The sequence below is a fragment of the Thunnus albacares genome, chromosome 17, assembly GCF_914725855.1.
Source record: "Thunnus albacares chromosome 17, fThuAlb1.1, whole genome shotgun sequence".
In the NCBI taxonomy this organism is placed as follows: Eukaryota; Metazoa; Chordata; class Actinopteri; order Scombriformes; family Scombridae; genus Thunnus; species Thunnus albacares.
The window spans coordinates 22,725,693-22,747,333 of NC_058122.1; the positions used below are offsets into that span (position 1 = coordinate 22,725,693).

A 21,641-nucleotide genomic window follows, 5' to 3' on the forward strand; every position below is an offset into this window, starting at 1 on the left:
CGGGTTGCCCATCTATTTATATTCTCCCCCCTTAATACGGAGTGCCCTCCGCAGCTGCGAGTGTGACTACATTTGGACAGACACTCCGTAGAGAAGGGCCAGTGGGGAGGGGACCGCCGGTCTGAGGAAGGGCAGCGGCGCACTCATGCCCACTTCGCCCGGCGCGCAGTGCATGTAAGTACACATGTGGGACTTCATTCTTTACAAAAAGAGCTTCACTGTCATTGTCTCCAACAACGAAATTACAGCTGAAAATCCAATTTAGCGTAATCGATAGTATGGTCACTCATCTGTATACGAGGTATTTGCTATATCTGACTTGCCAAACGTAAACTTCGGGAAGTTAGGGCTGTGAAGTGGACATAGTGTAGTATGACTGTGGTTATGTTTTTCAGTCACTTTGTGAGTAAAACGTTTTCTGTGTGAGAGTGGTCTAAAGGCAGTGACGATTTAGTGTTTTAGGGCGCCAGAACATGTTTTACGCACAATTTACGCACGAATTACGCATGTTACTCCTATTTTATCTCAGTCGGTTTAAAAGTTGCTTTTGCCCTCAGGTTGGATATGTTATCTTTGTTCACCATGACTTACTATCAATAGGCTAGTTTGATACGTCATGAAGTACTTTGGCCACTTTAGACTACAGAATATTTTTTATTAGGCTATTTGTCATTGTATAACCATGTGTCTATAGTCCTTTAAGGAAAGTTGTTTCTAACTATCAATTTACCCAATCCACATAATAGGAGTTTGATATTTTGCATACTGTTTGGATATTTGTTGGACAAATAAATCTAATTTATACATGTGATAGAGGAATTACCTGTTAATGTGTCACATCCCACTGGGAGCCATGGATTATGGTGGGTGCATAACGAGAAAGCCGCTCTTACTCTCTGCCCTCCGGCCACATGCCTTTGATACAGAGATCAGTCAAAGGAATGACAGTGAAGCTGCTGATCAATTTCACACATCTCCGTCTTACTTTCTGGACAATGCAAGGCTGTGTGAACCCATCCACAGTCATGATTTATCACAGTACGTGACACTTGTAGTTTGAAGTAAAGGCTTCTGGGACTTTGTCCTTGAATTATGGTGTTCCAAGGGGGGCTTTAGTGCAGGTACCTCAGTCAGGACAGGTGTAATTGGTCATAGGCTTATTCTTGGCCAGCCTTCTAATCTGGTTTACTGTGCTGCTGCTGGACAGACAGACACTGTTGTTATGTAATGTCTGACATGTCTGCACCTCTCTGTCAAGTGAGTAAAGTTGGAACCAACAATAAGAACAACAGCATGCAAAATATATTCAATCCAGGGCCATAATAGTGTATTGAAAGCTCTATTGTGGAAGATTTGAATTAATATCCCCTTTCTTTGAGCCTCTGGACATGTTCATTTGAATATTACAGTGTTTTACAGATAAGAGACTTGGCAGGGTAGGTTGAGAATGGGTCCTGTGTGCTCATCTGCAGGCTTTATTTCAAGCTAGTGTCAACTGGTGTCACTGGATTAGAAGCCCATGATCCCTGTTGAGCCTCCATGGCATTCTCCCCTCCAATCGACAATCCTCCAGCATGTCACATGACTTTTGCTCTATACAGAAGTGTGGCCACTCTCAACTCTTACTCATGTTCTGCCGGCAAAAACATAAAGGAGTGTGGCGTCAGTGAAACTGGGGATGCTTGTGGCTTACTCTCTCTGCGTCTGGACAGGGAGGTGAGTTCTCCTGCTCTGGGCTGGCTGACTGTTTTTGTTCGAAGCACATGTACACCTGTAATGAGATGCCGACACAGATGCAACACACACACACACACCCTAATCTTGTTGTCTCACACAAGGATCACTGCATCTTACAGTTCAGCTCATTAAAGCTCTCTGTGACGTTGTCATTTTGGATCTGCACTCCCCTGCTGATAACGTGGCCCTCGGTTTGATAATAATTTGAGTGTTTCTGACACATGAAAGGCAGATCTGACCAGTAGTTGTGTAGACTTCGACATTTATTCTCTGTATCGCGTGTAATCTGCATCAGGGTTCTGTTTCGTCTTCTCCGACAGTCTGAGAGCAGCAGCGAAAATATAAAAATAAATTTAAAAGCCGCATCTATAACAAAATATTTTGTGAACTCGACTGCCACCAGAACCATTCAGCCCTGCAGCAAATCTATCTGGTGTACTAAGTCCGCGGCTCACGTCTCTTTGTTCTGGCTCCATTGTGCTTCCTGTGTGGGGGTAACACATGAGGAATGCTGACATCCACAGTTTTGGATAGCACACACACACACATATATGCAAACACACATTTATGTTTGTACACAGTTGTGAACACACACTCAAGCATTTGCCAACCTAGCTGATGGTTCGCTGCTGTCTTTAAATGTAAATCTGTGTTATATCATTACTATTTATGTGTGGTTAATAGCCTCAGATGTTGCTAGTGTTGTGTATTCACTTCCAGGCAACCATGTAGCCAACAGGGACTATCTGTGTGTGCATATTGCCTGGGAACATGTCATCATTTAAATAGTTCATTATATGTGTATTTAAACAAATGGGAAACCATATCTGATCTGACTTCGCCTGTGTTTCTTACAGATAACACGCTCTATGTTGACATACAACAGTGAGACTGGCTATGCGGCTTGTTAGATAACATTTGAACAAGAAACAGCGGCTGTTCAGCTTAAGTTACTACCAGGGGTTGTGGAAAAGACCAGGAAGCCAGCGGACTCAGTGCCATCAAGGCCTGGACCCAGAGCGGAGCTGAGCTGCTGAGGTGTTGGGTTTCAGTGCAAGGGGATATTCCTGCATGGCACTGCAGGCTGATACAGGTCATCTTACACGAACTTGAGCGAGGAAGAGAAGAGAGGATGTACTTGTAAATTGTTTTTAATAATGAAGGCAGCAGTTTATGGATTGTTGTCATGGACTTTCTAAGAAGGCCTCAGAGTCGTGAAGAGCATATAAGTCGTGTGATTTTGTCGTGTTAGTGATGAATGCACGTTTCTTATTTTCTTTCTTTTTGTTTGCTTGTTCCTCTTTTAGGAGAAACACCTCACCTGCTGATGTACAGATCGTTTCGCAACTTCTGATTGATGGACTCTACAAGCGCAGCAAAGCAAGAAGTCTTTAGGTCCGATGGAATCTGAGAATTTTACTGGAAGAAAGTTTGGCCTCATTGTCTTGCCTTAGCTGAAAAGTGGAGAAACAGCCCATCTGCTTTTTGTTCCTAAATGCTTTGCACTTATCCGAGGAGCAGAAAATCACCTGAATCCTTCTGAGGGACATGGATGCCATGGAGAACCCAGTCCTGGAGCCCAGGTCAGAGCGGATCGCTCGCTACAAGGCTGAGAGGAGGCGGGAACTGGCTGAACGCTTCGGCAACATGGAGGAACTACCTTCCAAGTGGGTGAGGAGGGATGGGAAAGAGGTGCACGACCCGGCGACCCAACCCCACAAAGAGATGTCGAACTCAGAGGGCACGATGTCCCTCAGTGAAAGGATTAACGGCAGGACACGCAAGGTTACAAATGGATTAGAGGCAGAGACTTCTGCAGAATCCGACTACTTGAGAAGGTGAGTCATGTCTGGAGTCAGTGATGACTTGAATTAGTGCGTCATGTGGAACAAGCGCAGTAATGCAAAACTCTGTAATCTACAACCATGGTTCATTATTACTGGCTTTAGTTAAAATATTATATGCATTATGTTATCAGTGTTTATCCGAGGTGATCAGTGTCTTCTTGCAGGAAACATGGACATGAAATCTGTGTAAAAATCAGCTGAAACTGTAACATCTGTGTAGCAAGTGCTTCAGAACAGGACACAGCCATAAAAACAACAACCGAAGAGCATTATCAATAACAAGATTTTGTCACTAACTAGTAAATTGAATTGTGACTGTGTAATGCTGTAGTGTAGATGGTACATACAGCATAGTGATGGTGTCTGATGTAGAGGACAGCAGGTGTTTTGGGCCTAATTTGTCCCAAACACCAATAAAGCACCCGTCACCTGCTTCAACTTTTTCCATCTGGACATCAACAAATACTCTACTGTGCTAAAATAGCACAACAGATTGTTGGTATTTTGGTAACTGTTAATTACAGTGTGTACTATCATATAAATACAATCACTGAGGACGAAGTGACCAGAGAGAAAAAGAATTTCATGTAGTTATACATTCTTATAGCATACATATTATATGTACTGGATATTTGTGGGACATCACTACATGATCTTATGTATGTAAATATTGAAGAATATAGATATGAGAAGCAGGCTGTTTTCTTTAAAGCCATGGAAACAGTTACTGACAGAAGTTAGTAAAGGAAAGAGTTTACAACCACATGGATTTACAAAACATATACATTTAATTTATAATTTTTTTTGCATTTGACAGTAGAAAACTTGAAACTTTCTTTAAGTTTACCATGTAAATCCTACTCATTTGTAAATCCAAGCAGGTTATACTACCAGTTTTTAAACTAGGTCCGGCCAGCAACACTAGATCCTTGACTTTGCAGTTGCTTTGCAGCTTTTGTTACTAATTAAAACTGAGAGGTCTAAATCAGTGGGTCCCAGCAGGGAGTTTTAAAGCCAGGCTGATTCTTCCCCTCCATTTGGTTGGTAGTCTCCCAGCTTGACACTTTTCCTATCATGTGATCTGGGTGCTTCTTCCTGGAGCTGGCATTATGGAACAAGGACTGGCGTGATCTTTACTCTCAGAAAAAAGGAACAATATTGCACCTTTCACCCCCAGGGTTGCATATTTTGGCAAAATTTCATGGAAAGGTTCAATATTGTACTTTGTTTCCGAGCTGGTTTCTTAGTCTACAATCCCCGTTCCTGCATCCTCACCTCCTTCCCCTCACTCCCGCCCCCTTCAGGCAGGGTTCCCGGGACTCTGCCAGCATGCTGAGTGGGGAGGGGCACCTCGTCCCTCATGGACTCGATGCCCCGCAGCTCCACACTCGAGTATCAGTGGGCCAGTTGAGAAGTGCCCTTCTGCAGCAGACCGGGAGTGGAGCGCAGCCAGAGAAAGTGTAGGGTCACCTGCATGTGTGTGATCCAGACTGTCACTATCAGCCTGTGTACCTCTGTGACAGTATATGTCTTCACTTCAACATCTTCTTCCCTTTCCTCCTACTCTATGTGTGTTTGGAAACTAGCTGCTCTGATGCCGGGCGAGCTACGTCCTCTCTGGACCTGGCAGTGAAGCCGGGCCCTGAGGGGGGCCGGCGACGCACCCGGCGTTACCTCCCCGGAGGGTCAGGCGGTGGTCGCAAGACCAGCGAACGCTTCAGGACACAGCCAATCACAGCCAATGAGATGGAGGAGAGCAGCGGGTAGGGGCTGTTTGCTGTGGTCATGAAGATAAAAAAGAATCCAAGCTCTGTGCTGATGAAGCACCTGGCTTGTGTTACAAAGAAGATGCTGTTTGCAGTGATCGTTTTTGCATTTTTTATACAATGCAATGTGTACATTTGCCAGCAAAACTTCTAAACCTGCTCACATTAACTTGACTGACATAACCTTATAACTTACCGCATGCTAGTCTTCAAAATGTCAACTTGTGTTTTTAGACATGACTTTCAAGTTGCCGATAGTGTGTGTTTGATCATTGTTTTTCACTAAAAAACACGCACTCACACTTTGGCTGAGGTGTGGCCAGTGCTGCTCCTTTACATAAATGGACGGTGTGGTTTGCATGCGTTTGTCCTCATTCGTGACCTCCACAGTGTTGCTTTCCGGAGCATGCAAATATGACACAGTATCTTCACTGTGTGCGCTGCACATTGAAGCACAAAGACATGTATTGTAAGCTCAAGGCAGGATCTGAGGAGCCAAAGCATAAAGTCAACATCATTTTCCTATTATGCCTTCACATCTCACCTGGTGACCTCATCGTTTGTCTTCTTTCACTCCTCTAGGCTGTTGGACGAAGAGGAAGAGGAGAACAGTAAAGGTAAAGCTGTCTTCACGCCTGGCTACGATCTCACAGTTTGTTGTTGTGTTTAGAGACGAACAGATGAACTTTTATGACGCAGAGAGGGAGAAGGTCACACACTGGCACAATACTGGTCTCCATTGACACCAGAGAAACACAACAGTGAAAACATGAGGGCAAAGGGCAAATGTGACATCTCTTGAATCAAGGAAATAAATCAGGTTATATTTTTAGGCTCACAATGTTTAATATGCTCAGCGATGACAGATTTATGTGTCATAAAACCATGTGAGCAGCAGAGTGCTGCTAAGTCAGTCCCACTCTTAACCCCACCATAAAAAGATTACAAGCACATCTTTGGCTTACTGAGAATTTACAACACAACTGCAGAAACAAGTAGCCTTTGTAAATCTAGTTTTCATTACTGTTGGGACTATGTATTTTAGGCTGTATGTCTTGTACCTTTACGATCTGTATCAAGCTCAAGATTCTGAAGAATTTATTTATTTATTTTTACCACAAACTGGCAGTACTGAGTTTCGTTTTCTACCTGACTGTTAGTTTAGCTCCTCCACATTAGAGGTGGCAGTGTGGTGCTTCGGTGTGATGCCGGCCCGTGGCCTCACACGAAGGGATCAGTCTCAAGGCTCTGCCTCAATGTAGTCATGATAGCTTGTTTGCTCTATATGCTAGTTATCTACAGCCCTGCTTTTATAGGAAGAAACGTACACAATATAATTTTTCATCACTCAGTATATAAGTTAGGGGGATAAAAGGTGTTTTTCAGAGATAGTTTGTTATGGTGGAATCAGTAACCAATATTGCTTTTGAATTAGCAATGTAGAGCAACTGAAGATAAGAAAAGCCACAGTTTAAATGGCCAGTAGAAATGAATCTTACTAATCAAAGCCTAATTTTGCTAGCATTTGTGTGTTAGTTAGTGTTTATGTTTTATCACTGGCACCTTTCTTTACTAATTGTCAAATATAATTTCTGAAGTGTGTGAAAAGACACAAGTTGTTATCACGTTTATTTGAATATCTTTTACTGACTTCATGATTCATCTCTTTATCTCGCAGCGGATGTGAAAACCGATGACAGAGCCAAAATGAGCGTGGCAGCCAAGATGTCTTTGTTTAAAGTGAGTGTATGTTAGCCTCAGCACTGAAACAAGATCCTTAATGCTGTTCATGACCCGCTTATTTTCTCTGTCGTGTGCTGTCTGTCCTAACGGCTGTGGCTAAAAATGATTCTGTGTGGAGATCATAGCTATTCGCTGTTTCATCTGATGAGACAGCATCTACATGCATTCATGCACTGTCACAGCCACATATAAAAGGTATTCTGAAAATGTATTTATTACAATTAAGCTGTTATCAGGATGCCAGATCCTAAATTAACTCTAACCAGAGGTGTAACCTGAAATCTGCCCATTAATAAAGCTTGACCATGTGGTGCCCCTTACTGGATTAAAAGATAATATCATGTAGAGGTGATAAGTTGTCGAGAAATATATCGAACAGCTAAAGACAGTCCTTCATCGGTCATCACCTCAGCTTCTAATCTTACAGTCTGAGGCGTATGGTGAGTCAGTGCTGAGCACGCTGAACAGAAACTGATCATGTTGAGGGATATGAATGGTCAAACAGGTGCTGACCTTGGATCCACTGTTTAGTTCGATGCGAGAGTTTGTACTTATTAAAAGAAAGACTAAATTTATAGTGTGGTTATCCAAAACAGTGCTGAAACTCTCAGAGTTCATACAGAAGATGAAACACACTGTCTGCATTAGCAAAACAACATTTCACCTGCTGCACAGCTTTAGTCATGAAGCATCAGGTGAAAATGTGCTAGACACTGTATTGCCATTAACAACCATAGCAGCTGTGTTATAATTAGCCTGCTGCTCTGCGGAGGCAGGCGGGGAGGTAACTTAAGCCGGCAGGTCTCTGGTTACACTGTGACCTGTTGGGCTGGCATCCTATCCATGTAGCCAAAATGCTCCACCTTACAGCTAGCTGCTTTATTCACCAGCTATCCGACCCGCTTCCCCTTCCCTCCCCCCCTTCTGTCCATACAAATAGAACAGGAGCCATCAGACCATTTTTGTGGTCTTACTTATTTAGCAGGTGGGGGCTGCTGATGTTGGGTCCACCTGTGTCAAAAGCCCCGCCGAACCAAATGTGATGGTCAGATGTCATGTGTCGATATTAACGACTCTGATGCCTCCTCCGCAGGAGCTGGAGAAGTCTGCTGCCCCCGAGGCCTCGGACTTCCTGAAGCCTCGCTCAGGGAGTGTCTCTCATGAACGCAGAGTGCGCCGTGGCAACGAGCATCGCTTTCTTACTCAGCCAATCACCTGTGAGGAAATGGTGGCTATCAGGTGGGCTGTGCCGACAACCTTGTGGCCTCCCGGTGGGTCAGATATTAGCTTCAGTGCCCCGGAACACATATATAGAAGTATATTATTAGATTAATAGGGATTTGTTTGGATTCTGAACAGTTTTATATACAATGCAAACTGATATTGGCATTACACTACTTTTTTAGCATCACTTATGTCCTTTATTTGGTTAAAAGACAACAAATGATATGTTTGTAATGTGTTTGTTACTAATGAAGACCTAAATGTAAAAACATCTTCTAAAAACGAATCATGAATATGTAATTTCATTTCTTTTAAAAAGGTTAGTCATTTCCTGAAACAACTGGGCACTGTGACTCAACATTATCCTTTAATTATAAGCCTGTTTTATAACATATGTGTTCATGTTTGCCTGCAGTGCCCCTAACCCAGCACCACCAGTTGAGGCCCAGTCTGAGCAGTCTGAGCAGGCTGAGTCAGCGGAGGACGGTGATGAGAACTGCAAGCTGAGCATGAGTGAGAAGCTGGCCCTCTTCAACAAACTGTCTCTGCCTGGAAGGCAGGGGGGTGGCCATACCGATGGACCCCCAGAGAGACGGAGGCAGAAGGGGGCTCGTTACCGCACGCAGCCCATCACTGTGGAGGAGGTCAGCCTGGTGAGTAGACGAACCAAGACGATATAGTCAAGTCGAACTGTATTTTTGTTGTTTCATACACAAGAAAACTCAGTGTTTTATATAAAAACAGCAGACATAATGCTAAATCAAGTACATTTTAAATAATTATCTTGAACTGTATCTCTGTTCAGCTCCAGAAAGGCCCCGTACAGCTTCCTGCGTTCTGTTTGTCCCCTCATCTGTCCGACAGACAGCAGGCCTCGTCTGTCAACCTAAAACCTAGTGAGGTTCGCCTTTCCCAGCCAAGACCTGATACCGGTCCCGGCCCTGGGGAGCCCAGTCCTACCCAGCAAGGCTTGCAGCGTTATGACTCGGAGCCAGGCTTGAGAGGAATCCTGAAGAAGAGCCGCTCTGGGGGCCCAGAGTGGAGCATGACAGAGAGCAGTAAGATGGATGCACCTTTCAGCCATGAACAGAATGGTGGAGGCTGTGGTGAGGCAGAGATTCAGGGGAGGATGGAGGGCAGCGAGATGCAGGAAATATCTGCAGCACCGCGGAGAGAGAGACGAGAGGCTTCAGGTGTGGAGGGAGGCTCGCTGACTGCCGCCCCCTGGAGGCAGAGGGCTCGAGCCAGGAGGGAAACCATCGCCTGTACACCAATTAGAGCCTCGTCAGAGCAGGACGCTCCTAAGGAGGAGAGGTCCTGTCGGGTCAAGACAGAGGAACAGCCAGTTTCCTCTGTGGAACACAGCTCGGATTTGACTGGGAGAGTCCAGTAAGTACCTGAAATTAAATTAGACGGGCTGAGACGTGCGTCATCATAAGTGAAAGTTGGCATGTTAGTTGTCTTGATTCTAATACAACATTTTGAAGTATGCATGAATATGCTTTGATGATAATAATCTGGGGGAAACACTAAATACTTCTGATTTTTAGGGCTACAATAATTGTCAAATTTACAGATGTCATTGGTACAAATATCAGCTATGAGCATTTTTAGGATGGAAATTGAACTGGGAAACAGTTTTTTGTAGTATTTTGATAAGTTCCACGGTTTATATTCAACGTGATCCATCTCAAAAGGCAAGAGGAGGAGCAAGAGAGTGCAAGGATGAGGAATGAAGAAACCACCAAATCCACGGGACATGTTCAGGTCACCCTGGTGGATGGCACTACTAAACTGCATGAGACAATCAATAGCAGCAGTAACAAGGTAAGAAACAGAGACATTTCACTCTGGTACTGTAAAAGTCTGTACCACATCATGGGCTTAAAGAGTGTCTCTAATGCAGAATCAAAACCTAGTGGGTAACACTTGCCATTATTTGCCCCTCCATAATCTTTAATCCTCTGTGAGTCTTGTTTGGATCCAGTGGACTGTCAGCAGAGATCGATGAAGTTTAATGGCAGAGGCAGACGGTTGACAGTGCAGCAGTAGAGTCAACCCAGCAAGTGATATACCCAGCGAGTGTCCATGTTTAAAGAGTCATATAGTCTCATATAAATCCTGCAAGGGTAGAGCCAACGATTAGATCGTGTTTTTTTTAAGCTGGCCACCACGTTCGCCACCAAAAACAGCGCTGCCATTTGGATCATCCTTTTCTGAATACCATACCGTACCTGCAGCTAAGTAAGCTAACCAACATTTGATGCATTGCGCAGGAATTACATTCAACAAGTTTAAGCTGAGCCCAAGTTTTTGCACATGCACGATCTTGATGTAGTGTACTTTAGTCTGAAATTCCCACTTTGAATTATTAGCTTATTTATTTCAAACAGGGAAATTTGTCATATCATTCCTGCCCACAAGACTATTAAAATATACCCAAACACTGGCTGTAAGCAAGCATCCTCTAACCTCTGCTAATTGTCTAAAACTCACAGGTCACTCCACTGGAATCAAGAAAATTACTTTTGGCTTAAGAACACTCTTAAAACATAAAGAATCATATTAGAAACGAGTCAAAGAAATCTCCGATTTTTGCAGCATGTCAATCTAAATTCTGTGATAAAGCAGTTCAAACTGAGGAAGAAAACTCAGTATTGCAGTTTGAGGTTGTTGGGTTCGCTCTTCCTGTCATCTTTAAATCCAGAGAGAGAGAAAAAGCCTGTGGTTAGATCAAAGTATTTGTCATTCCAGTGAAACCAGATATAGCATCTCTTAGCAACAGCACTCTAGATTTGGTTGTGCTAAATGTCTTTGGATCAGACTTGAGTTACTGGGGAATATATGCAGGCTAGTTGGGGTGTGACTGGCCCAGAATGTGGCGAGGAATGTAAACACACCAATTATTCTGGTGGTTAAATGTTGACCCTTTTATGACCCTGTGATCTCAGCTGCACCATGTTGACAGTATGTGTGTGTACATGTATGTGTGCGCATTGATTTTTCTGCTTCCATTACACCTTTGATATTTGGCCCTCTTCCCTTCTTTATTGATTTATCTCCCTGTTTTTCCCCGTACTGCCCTCTGTAGGAAGAGACAGAAACCTCTCACGTGGAGAGTATCGACCTTCAGTGCTGGGTAAGTCCTCAAAATGCATAAATCATCTTACATCTCCAACATGGAGACTTCAACTATTTTTAAATAGCTTTAGCCAACCCCTCTCTCTCTTTCTAATGCCTCTCCTCTCCTAGGAACCTGTCTTTGCCTCTGTCTATTCTAGCAGTACGCCCCAATATATCATGTGTTTCAATCAGGTAATTGTTGAAACCGGTGCATGGCAGATTAATTGTTGCTTACGGTTTGCAGTTTTCCTGTCTGCAGTGAAGAATTTTTTTTTTTGTCATTGCACACATTCAGGTGGCTGTGATTTTTATTTCTGATGTGTGAAGTTTCACTCACACTAACGAGTCACCTGCACGGTGTTTTATAACACTGTTTCTGTTACTTCTGCACTCTTATCCTTCCAGTTCTCCACCTTCACAAGTGGTACCCAAACTTTCTTTCTGTCATGCCCCTTCCTTTGGGAACCAGAAAAATGTCATGCCTCCCCCTACCTCCCTCCCTGATGTGTAAATTGTGTAAAGAACTGCTAACAATACAGGGAAGCTAGTAACAAAAGGAGCAAAGTTGAGTTTTACTGAAATAACATCATTATTAACATTATCAAGAACATGAAAAAAGAAGTGAAAAATTCTGGTCAAACTTAACCCAAACTGCCACACTCTATTCGAAGATGCTTCTTCGCATTTTTCAACTTGACTGCTGTGGTTGCTCGATGAAAATTGCCTGTTTACCGTGTCAAGATATCTGTGCATTTTGTACTTCCCATGTTGTTTTCTGTCTGCTAACCTGAAACTTGACAGCTTTGCCATCATCCCGGCACTGTTTTTTTTTGTTTATCTTTGTCAAATGAATCAGATTCATTCAACTTTTCAACCGCTCTAAACTATTACCCCTGGTCATGCGCTACTCTCCTGCAAATCCACAACGTTCCTCCTAGGTGTTTCCGACTTTCCTACATTGAGGAAGTCACATGTGATCTTATTATTCCTACATTTTTTTCATTACATCCACAGACCAGCCTGTCCTTTGAGGCACAAGAAGTCTGCTCTCCTACCAAGAACCAGAATCAGCCTCAGTGGAGACAAAAGGTGACATATGATGGCCTTTTCATCTTTGGATTTTTTTCTATATTTTTGATATTTAAATCCACAGAGGAGCCCATCTGTATCTTAACCGGCTATCTCTCTGGCTATGTAGGCTAAGGAGGTGGAGGATGAGCAGCCTCAGATGGTTGAAACTGAAGAAACGAACACACAGCAGGAAATGAAAGAGCAGGAGACTGAATGCATGGCCAAGAGAAGTGAGTTAACTCGCTCTTGCTTACTCTCTTGCATTCTCATACTCTCTGAATATTTGAACTCAACTCTGGAAGGTTTTTGTTGGCCTCTCTGACTCTTTCCCTTTGTGTTTACGACCTGTTAGGTCTTGGGTCTCCAGAATCAGACAGAAACGACGCCTCCCATAGCAAGAGACACTTCACTGAAGCTCCAACATGCACAGCTGATGGTTAGAGCAGTTCATATATACTAACTGTATTCAGACTTTCCCTTATGTGTCTCTCTAAACTGTTTGTTTTGTCTGCTTAACAGAGATCTCTGTGCAGCCATTGATGGAGTTTGAAGGTAAAATATAAACTAAGCTTGGAAATCATCATTCAAAGGCTAATTGATACTTTTACAATCTTTTAAGTTTCCTGTCCCGTCCTCCCCAGCTGCTCCGCAGAGCGCTCCACTCTCTGTAGCTACACAGGAAGTGAAGGAGGTGACGCCTGCGGATGAATCGAACACGTACGATGGAGGTCTCGACAGCGAGCAGTCGCCTCCCTCCACCTGCGCACCCCCACCCTGCGGAGATGCTGCCGCCACAGAGAATGAGCAGGACCTGGATGTCCTCTGCCAGACCAACACACACATGTGAGCCTGATTTTACTAAAGATTTTATGATTATTAGCCTTTGATATCGCTTTAATATCTAAAATATTCAAGGAAGTGGTGGAGAAAAGATGCACCCACCTCGCTGACAGACACAGGGCTAGTATGCTTCATATTTGTAAGAAATTATCTTAAGAACGGTCCTAATCTTTGACTAATGAGCCAAAGATGTCTTAAAATCTAGGAGTAACTTTTTTAAAGTTTAAGTTTGGACTGGAGTGACTCCAAAGTGTTGTAAAATAATTACAATTACTTATTATTATTATTATTATAGACTGCAATAATTAATTTGCCGGTCCAAAAACCCTCCTTGAATGCTGAATCAGCCAATTGCAAAACACCAAAGGCGATGTGTCATGATTAAACTCCTTTGAGAGACTTCTAAAATAAGATATAAGATATGATTATAGTTATATCAGAAACATTTGATGTGATACGTTGTTCATATTCATACAAATAAAAATCATAAATGAGTTAAAGAAGCACAGATTAACAATTTAAAGAGAACCATCAATGGAGGTATGACATAGTGTAATTAGTCATTTCTATATTTTCTTTTTCATTGTTGTTAAAATTCATCAAATTTTTTGTATTTCATGGCTCACTCACTATAATAATTATTCCACTTTTTATAATTGATTTAGATATAGAACATGTGAGCATTTCATTGTATTCAAGCAGAATCTATAATATCATAAATTGGATGACTCAAACTTATTGATGTTGTACAGGTTTTGGCACAAATCTTCTTTATCAACTTGTCATCATGCTTCCAAACTATCTTTTTCTTGTTGGAGTGTGTGTGTCCTAATTTCATAACTGTCCTGAAAATGATTGATGACGCTTACTGTAATTTCAATTAAAAAAGCAAAATTACTTCCTTTTTGTGCATTTAACACCACATTTAATACATACTAGCCCTGATCACAGTGACCTCAAGTAGTAATTTATTTTATTGTGTACACATAATCATTTGTTATTAAATATAGTAACTAAAATTTAAAGTTATTTATCATCTGTTTGTGTGCAGACTGACATCAGCAGTAGCAGAGCACAGGCGGTCGGTGCGTCCGTCCCGTCGGACTCAGGGCTCCAGAAACCCTCTGCGGGCTCTGGCAGCCAGGGAGGACATCACGCAGGACTACATGGGGGAGAGGGGCAACACTGAGGAAAGGATCCAAGCAGAGAAGAGTCAGTTTGAATATTTCTCTCCTTTCTTTTCTCTCACTTTGTCTTTCCTCTCGGTTAGCCTCATCTTGCGTTTGTTCCTCCCTGCAGAGTCTAAGAACTCCTCCGTGGCAGATTCACATCTCGCCAGGTCAGAAGACTCAGATGCTGCCCAGTCTTACCCTCCCTTCAGCAACCTGATGCTCATGCATATCAAAGGTCAGAAAAGATTTGGTTCATCCGTGTCCGCGTGACGTTCTCTTTGTGCTCAGGTGTTTATATTAACTAGCGCCTGTGGTGACAGGTAGGCGGCATGTCCAGGTCCGTCTGGTGGAGCCCTCGGTGCGGTCGCTGAACAGTGGAGACTGCTTCCTGCTGGTTACTCCGGAGCTTTGCATCGTGTGGAGCGGAGAGTTTGCCAGCGAGCAAGAAAAATCCAAGGTACCGAGGAGGACAGAAACATACTGTGATGATCTAGTTTTTATTCATGACAGTCTTGTTAGAATAAAATTACACCAGGGTTTAAATTTAGTGTCACATGCCAACGTGCCATGAAATTTACATAAAACCCTGGAGAGGATTCTCTCTAGAGATTTAAACTGGTGAAGATATTGTAATTATTTCATAAATATTCCGTTTTTTAATTTCATGCCACAAAATTGATAAAATGGCATCAAATATGACACTCGATTCCGCGAGGAGGACTGTGTGCATGAAATTCATTTTGAGTAGCAGTATAATACATTTTTTCCGGAGGTAATACGGCTGGTACTGATATTTTGTGATGTTTTCTGCTCTCAGTTCACACAATCAACAACATCTTTGTCCTTCCTCTGTTACAAACGCAGGGTTTGATACGTTTTGTTACGATGGATTACCTAAACTCTGCATGTTCTCACTACTTCCACCTCACTGTGTTCTGATCACTTTGTCATGTTGGAGGAATAAAATTTAGATGAAAAATGGTTTCAGTATTTTACAAATTTGTTTCAGGTTTGCACAGAAACATATTTTTCTTCTATGACACATTCAATGAAGATATACAACACCTATTTAAATTGCATTCTGGGATTCATTAATTCACTTTAAAAGAATTCCCTGGTAGTAAAACTCTCTTTTCCCTTGAAGTTCCTGTAGTCAGAATACATTTTTAGTAACAGTGTTTCAAGTATTCTCTTTCCACTCGATCCCATATGACTGTTTTGTAGCAGTATTACGACTTTAGGTTTTGTTTTTCAGGCCTCGGAGCTGGCGTCGTTCATCCAGAGCCAGAAGGACCTGGGCTGTCAGGCCTCCCAGGTGGTCCACCTAGAGGAAGGGCTGAACTCTGACAGCAGCCTGGCTGAAGACTTCTGGAGCCTTCTGGGAGGAAGGACACAATACAGAGGTCAGAGGTTAAAATGTCTACTTTGTAAATGTCTCCCAGAAAGTAGATCTAAGTGACCACAAATCAGAGCAGCCATCCATTTGTACATTTACTATTTTGTTAATATTTGTTGAATTTAGCTGATGTTCTTATTCACTAAATGTTATTTATAATGTCTGTTTGCTGCTCCCCACAGGAGCGGGTGCACCAGAGGAGGATGAGCTCTATGAGCGCGGTGTGGTGGAGTCTAACTGTGTGTACAGACTGGTGGAGAACAGACTGGTGCCCCATGAACAGGCCTGGGCCTCCATCCCCAGCATCTCCCTGCTGGGATCCAGTGAGGTATGTGGTCTCTTCTGGATTCTCCTGTTGCTTGATCATTTTTTACTGCAGGCTTTGTGTCGTTTCTCTTCTGCAGGATTGTAATACACACACATTGAAGAAGTCCTAAAGGTGTGCATTTACTGTGTGTATTTTTGGGTCCAGGCTCTGGTGTTTGATTTCGGCAGTGAAGTGTACCTGTGGCATGGACAGGATGTCTCCCTCAGCAGGAAGAACATTGCTCTCCAGCTGACTCACCAAGTGTGGGTCGGAGCGTATGACTACAGCAACTGTCGAGTCAACCCACTGGATCCCACACAATGTAACCCGAGCATACAGCTGTAAGTCCACACTGCAGGCAATGAAACGATTAAAGCTTTCAGCCTGTACTAAACAAAGAAAAATAACAACAGATACTGTAGATATTAATCCACATTACAGAAATGACAGAGTACAGCTGTGAATGCTCTCTAAATACATTTAACATTTAGCTAGTAAAATCAAAGCGATGGATGTAATTCCTCACTAGACACAAGTGAACCCTAGGATACAACATTAAGTTTACTGTGCATGCAGCAAAAACCCCAGACGTCTGCTGCAGGTCTTTAGTGCACACTGTAAAACCAAAACAAATGCCTTGTAACATGCTGCACACGGAGAAACCCCAGCATACAGCATTGTGTCCAAATGACTGCTGTAAAATCTGTAATTCTGTAAAATGCTGTAAAATCCCAGCATGATGTTGGAAAGTCCACACTACGCAGTCAGAGTGAGAACTAACATTAAGGTCTACTCTACGCCTGTAGTCTGCAATACCCATACGTTCATATGTGATTGTTCAATATGTCTTCTTCTGGTTTTATGACATTTTGATAACTTACCTTTTTATTTGGTCCGCAGGAGGGGAGAGGGGCGTCCCAGCTGGGCGCTGTTGGGCTGCATCTTAGAGCACAACGAGACAGCTCTGTTCAAAGAGAAGTTCCTGGATTGGACGGGCAGAAGTGGAGACATGGAGGAAACTGTCCCAGTGAAGGATGAGACACAGGTTAATTTCACTATTTAACAGCTCAAAGTCATGCTGCTGCACGCACAATTTTCAGAGATGGATGCACACAGTAATTATAATTTATCTGAGTGTTGATTGGCTCGTTGATTGATACCGGTGACTAAGCAGTTATTCCATCACGTCTGGATATATCTGGATTTGAAAATTCACCTCCCAGACATTACTCTGTTTTGGAACATTGAAGAAATGTGACTGGCATAAAATCCGTCTTGGAAAGCCAGTAGCGTGTGTAGAAGAAGTTTGATTGACACTTCTTACTTTTTGCAATACAGATCAGCTAGCAAGGTCAAATATTGGAATGGCACATTGCATCTCGGAGAACATTTGTTTTTCTTTTTCTCTCACTCTGGTTGTAAACAATGCAATCTCACTCCAAGATATTTCCCCTGCAGCTTAAGTAGCAGAGACTTTTTCCACAGTCTAAACATGAGCAGTTAATGTCAGGTTTTTCCGTCAGTTACTCAAAAACACAATTTTTTTAGGGTACTTTATATTGATGGTCAAAACCCAAACAAGGAGAAACCCATTGCAGAGAAGCTGTTTCTTCACTGGGAGTAAACAAAATAGACCAGAATGCAGTGCAACCATAAGACATGTTGTGTTTTGAAGAACAGAGCCTAACTGAAAGCCTCCTCTCACCCTTTGTCCGCTGTCCGTCTCTGCACAGCTCATCCCAGTTCAGTCTTCCCCGCCTGTCTCCCCGTCATCAGACCTTCTGAGCCCCTGTGACGCCAAGGTTCTAGTGTCCAGCCAGTCGCTGGAAGGGGACGGCTTGGTCCATAACGTGCTGGCCGGCGTCGATGTCCAGAGGGGTCATGGGGTCATCACACTGGAGGAGGGACACCAGATCAAGCTTGAAACGGCTTCCGTGGACACATGGCACGTCCAGGAGTTTGATGACAGTGAAATTCCTGTAGAGAGCACAGGACAACTTTATGAGGGAGACTCTTACGTCATCCGCTGGACATACAGCATCAGCACTGTTGGTCAGTGACATTCACACATCATCATCATCATCACATCATACCCTACCTTCCCAATGAGAGCTTATTCTAAATCTACATGTAAATTGATGTTTCTTATGATGATTTGTTTTTTCTTATCTGCTGTAGATAAGATTAACAGCCCCGATGATTGTAGCAAGGACCCTGGACAAAAAGAAAACACTGTTTTCTTCCTTTGGCGAGGCCGTCACTCCACTGTCAGTGGGCGGGACACCGCTGCTTTTCTGTCCATTGGGATGAACAACCATGAAGAGTCCCAGGTAAGCGCATCACCTTCAAAATGGATCATCAGCTCTTACTGTACAAACAAGTACAGCCTGAAGTAATAACACTCTAAAACAAACATTTTTCATATCAATAATTTGTTACCATTTCCACAGACTGTGCAGACTCCAAGTACAATAAAATAGAGAAAAATTACACAGACATGAAAAATTAGAATATTGAAAAGTGCATATTTAGGCAAAAGAAAATAAGCAAACCAAAGGGCAAGAGCAAAAGTATGTACAATGCTGTAAGTAGTAGAATTTAAGTAAGTCATTAAAAAGTGGATACAGAACATTAGACACAGAGCAATATGATACATGAAAAAACCAAATGAAGTGTGAAAAAGGATATTGTAAAGAATAAAAGTATAAAGGGAAAACAGCGTGCAGTGTAAAGTTGCTCTGAGACTTTGTAAGTCCTCTCATCTTTTTCCTTTTACAGCTGAACCATCTAAAACATCTTACAGCTTATTGCAACAATAACGTAACACTCAAAGGAACCATTCTTTAAAATAAGAACTCTCACTTGAGTACACTTTTTTCTGCGAATGTATGTCTATGCTTCTGTAAAAATGTTGAATGGAGGACTTTTATTGATACTTTTACTGAGAGAATGGATTTTTATGCTTTTGTCCATAGCTGAGTTATAAAACCTAGAACTTTATCCTGACATTTTCAGTGCTTCTCTAGCAGGACTGGTGTTATTTACAGCCTGTGTGTTTGTTTTGTTGTTCCTGAAGGTGGTGGTTCCTCAGGGAAAGGAACCTGCTTGTTTCCTGCAGCTTTTCCAGGGAGGCCTGGTCATTCACAAGGGCAAGCGAGAGGAGGCCTCTACTAATGCAGGCACAGGTATGGTGTTTTTTTCCCCTCTTCTTGCATCTAATTTTCCTCCTTTTTTCATGTAAGTTCTTTCAAATATTCCTATGTTTTTGCTGAGCAGAGTGGCGGTTGTTCTGTGTGCGAGGGGAGCTCCCAGAAGAGGGCTCGCTGTTAGAAGTGGATTGCTGCTGTGCAGGTCTGAGGTCTAGAGGCTCTGTTGTCCTGCTCAACAGCCAGCAGGAGGTGCTGTACCTCTGGACTGGCTGTAAAGCTCAGAGTAGCTCTAAAGAGGTTGCCAAGAGGGTAGTGGAGCATCTTACTGAAATGTAAGTTTCATACTCTGGATGGCATTTCAACAGACTTTAGCATCCAGTGATAATTTCAGCATTCAAAGATGAAATAATTTCCCAGCCTGTAAAATTGTGCATGTGGTGTGTGTTTGTGTGTGTGTGTTAGGTGTCCACCAGAGTTGGGTCTCAGTAAAAGCAGCCCTGTGAAGGTGCAGGTAGTTGAGGAAGGTTCAGAGCCTGCAGACTTCTGGACAGCACTGGGACAGATGGACAGGAAAGCCTATGACTGCATGCTGCAAGGTACATGACTACACACACTTTTAGTTCTGTCCACACAGGATACTTTCAACAAGCCTGTGACGTTTAAGTTCATAGTAAAAAGCTACACATCTGTCCTCCGTCAGATCCAGGTAAATATAACTTCACACCTCGTCTCTTCCATCTGAGTGCCTCTTCTGGGAGCTTCAAGGCCGAGGAGCTGCAGAGTCTAACACGGCTGCCGGGGCTCGTGATGGCAATGCCCTTTGTCCAGGAGAGCCTGTACGATGTACCACAGCCAGGTGAGAGCAGAATCAATACTATTTTTAGTTGTTTTTTTTAAGCATTTAAAGCAGTAAACCTTTCTGCTTTTCAATTTATAAAGACTGCACATGAAAAAGTATGAAAAATAAAATTTAGAGACACATGAATTTGTCTCAGAAAGTAAATTTTGGCTTTTAAGAATTGATTTAAAAAGACTGAATTGTACATTAGGGGCTTAATACTTCAACATATCAAAGTACATGCAGTAATACATTGCATGTTTTTTTCATATTTTCACTGAAAAACTTTTCATACTTTCATACTACAGACCCAAAACATTTTTCTTTGATGTATTCTTTTCTATATTCAACATTTACTTTGCCTTATCCTGTTTTTTTCCTTCTGCTAGAACCCAAATATCCCACAGGAACTATAAAGTCAAACTGAATCTAATGTTAATTTAATCTAACTCCACTTATTGTCTAATATATCCCGAATCTTTCTTCTCTGTCCGCACAGCCTTGTTCCTGCTTGACAACCGTCTAGAGGTCTATCTGTGGCAGAGGGGTCAGCCTGAGCAGACAGAGAGCTCTGCTTCGGCCTGGAGCCGCTGGCATAACGAGAGGCGGTGTGCCATGCAAACGGCGCTGCAGTACTGCAAAGGTAAAAAGGAGGCTGTTGGTTTGGAAATAAAGGCATTGCTGGTTTGCTGATATGTTTAAAATTGTGCTGTTTTCTCTCTGTATTCCAGAGATGAACCCACGACGCCCACCGCAGGCCTACCTCATCTTTGAGGGGTCTGAACCTCTCACCTTCACTAATGTCTTCCCTTGCTGGGAGAGGAGCCTGGGACCCCACACACAGGTAGAGTACGAGCAGTGTCAGTTTATTATTTAACACAAGGCTAGATGTTGTGTAGTCCTGTTGCATATGTGTATGTGTGCATATGAGAAACAACACTCGGAGAGTCACAAGATCACAGACAGATATTCTTTTACAAGTATTTATTAATGTTTGCTCACCACATCAGCATGATAGATGTTCCTCACTGGCCACAGCTGCATACATTTTATTTTTTATGAACTAATTCTTCATCTGAATGCAGGAATGTATCCCAGATTTACCCTTATCACTAAATAGGTACAAGGCATCACTGTGGTCTAAAGGGCATTCACTCCTAAAAGAGTTTCATTAGTCTAGATTAAGGCTGCGACATTGAAAATAATTCAACTTGTCTGCCAGAAAACCTGAAGTGGAGTTGTCATGCTCTCAGATGGATCATATTTTTTAGAGAGAGTTTGTAAGAGTTGGCAAGAATAAAAGTCTGGGTGGACTCACTTAATCTTTGTCAGGTCATTTTTTGGAATACTGATACCAAATAGTAGTAATAAGTCTATGATACGTGGAATATTTCCCATTTTGCAGTCCAATAATCAATACAATCACAT

General features: G+C 42.6%; 1 protein-coding gene across 1 annotated transcript in view; it reads left to right on the forward strand.

The window, feature by feature from the left end:
* The first annotated feature begins 68 nt into the window (after positions 1 to 68).
* svilc (supervillin c) overlaps positions 69 to 21,641 on the forward strand; it is a 22,395-nt gene continuing 822 nt past the window's right edge. Inside the window, exons 1-32 of the mRNA XM_044332154.1 lie at positions 69 to 174; positions 3,045 to 3,575; positions 4,889 to 5,044; positions 5,171 to 5,347; positions 5,933 to 5,967; positions 7,029 to 7,090; positions 8,187 to 8,332; positions 8,733 to 8,970; positions 9,123 to 9,706; positions 10,015 to 10,144; positions 11,409 to 11,456; positions 11,570 to 11,632; positions 12,455 to 12,529; positions 12,639 to 12,741; positions 12,864 to 12,947; positions 13,031 to 13,063; positions 13,153 to 13,354; positions 14,403 to 14,563; positions 14,651 to 14,758; positions 14,844 to 14,980; positions 15,779 to 15,926; positions 16,102 to 16,247; positions 16,392 to 16,567; positions 17,127 to 17,271; positions 17,960 to 18,278; positions 18,405 to 18,556; positions 19,303 to 19,411; positions 19,503 to 19,707; positions 19,838 to 19,971; positions 20,076 to 20,231; positions 20,713 to 20,856; positions 20,945 to 21,057. Coding sequence (XP_044188089.1) covers positions 3,286 to 3,575; positions 4,889 to 5,044; positions 5,171 to 5,347; positions 5,933 to 5,967; positions 7,029 to 7,090; positions 8,187 to 8,332; positions 8,733 to 8,970; positions 9,123 to 9,706; positions 10,015 to 10,144; positions 11,409 to 11,456; positions 11,570 to 11,632; positions 12,455 to 12,529; positions 12,639 to 12,741; positions 12,864 to 12,947; positions 13,031 to 13,063; positions 13,153 to 13,354; positions 14,403 to 14,563; positions 14,651 to 14,758; positions 14,844 to 14,980; positions 15,779 to 15,926; positions 16,102 to 16,247; positions 16,392 to 16,567; positions 17,127 to 17,271; positions 17,960 to 18,278; positions 18,405 to 18,556; positions 19,303 to 19,411; positions 19,503 to 19,707; positions 19,838 to 19,971; positions 20,076 to 20,231; positions 20,713 to 20,856; positions 20,945 to 21,057 — 4,779 coding nt within the window. The 5' untranslated portion in view covers positions 69 to 174; positions 3,045 to 3,285. The remainder of the gene's footprint in view (positions 175 to 3,044; positions 3,576 to 4,888; positions 5,045 to 5,170; positions 5,348 to 5,932; positions 5,968 to 7,028; positions 7,091 to 8,186; positions 8,333 to 8,732; positions 8,971 to 9,122; positions 9,707 to 10,014; positions 10,145 to 11,408; positions 11,457 to 11,569; positions 11,633 to 12,454; positions 12,530 to 12,638; positions 12,742 to 12,863; positions 12,948 to 13,030; positions 13,064 to 13,152; positions 13,355 to 14,402; positions 14,564 to 14,650; positions 14,759 to 14,843; positions 14,981 to 15,778; positions 15,927 to 16,101; positions 16,248 to 16,391; positions 16,568 to 17,126; positions 17,272 to 17,959; positions 18,279 to 18,404; positions 18,557 to 19,302; positions 19,412 to 19,502; positions 19,708 to 19,837; positions 19,972 to 20,075; positions 20,232 to 20,712; positions 20,857 to 20,944; positions 21,058 to 21,641) is intronic.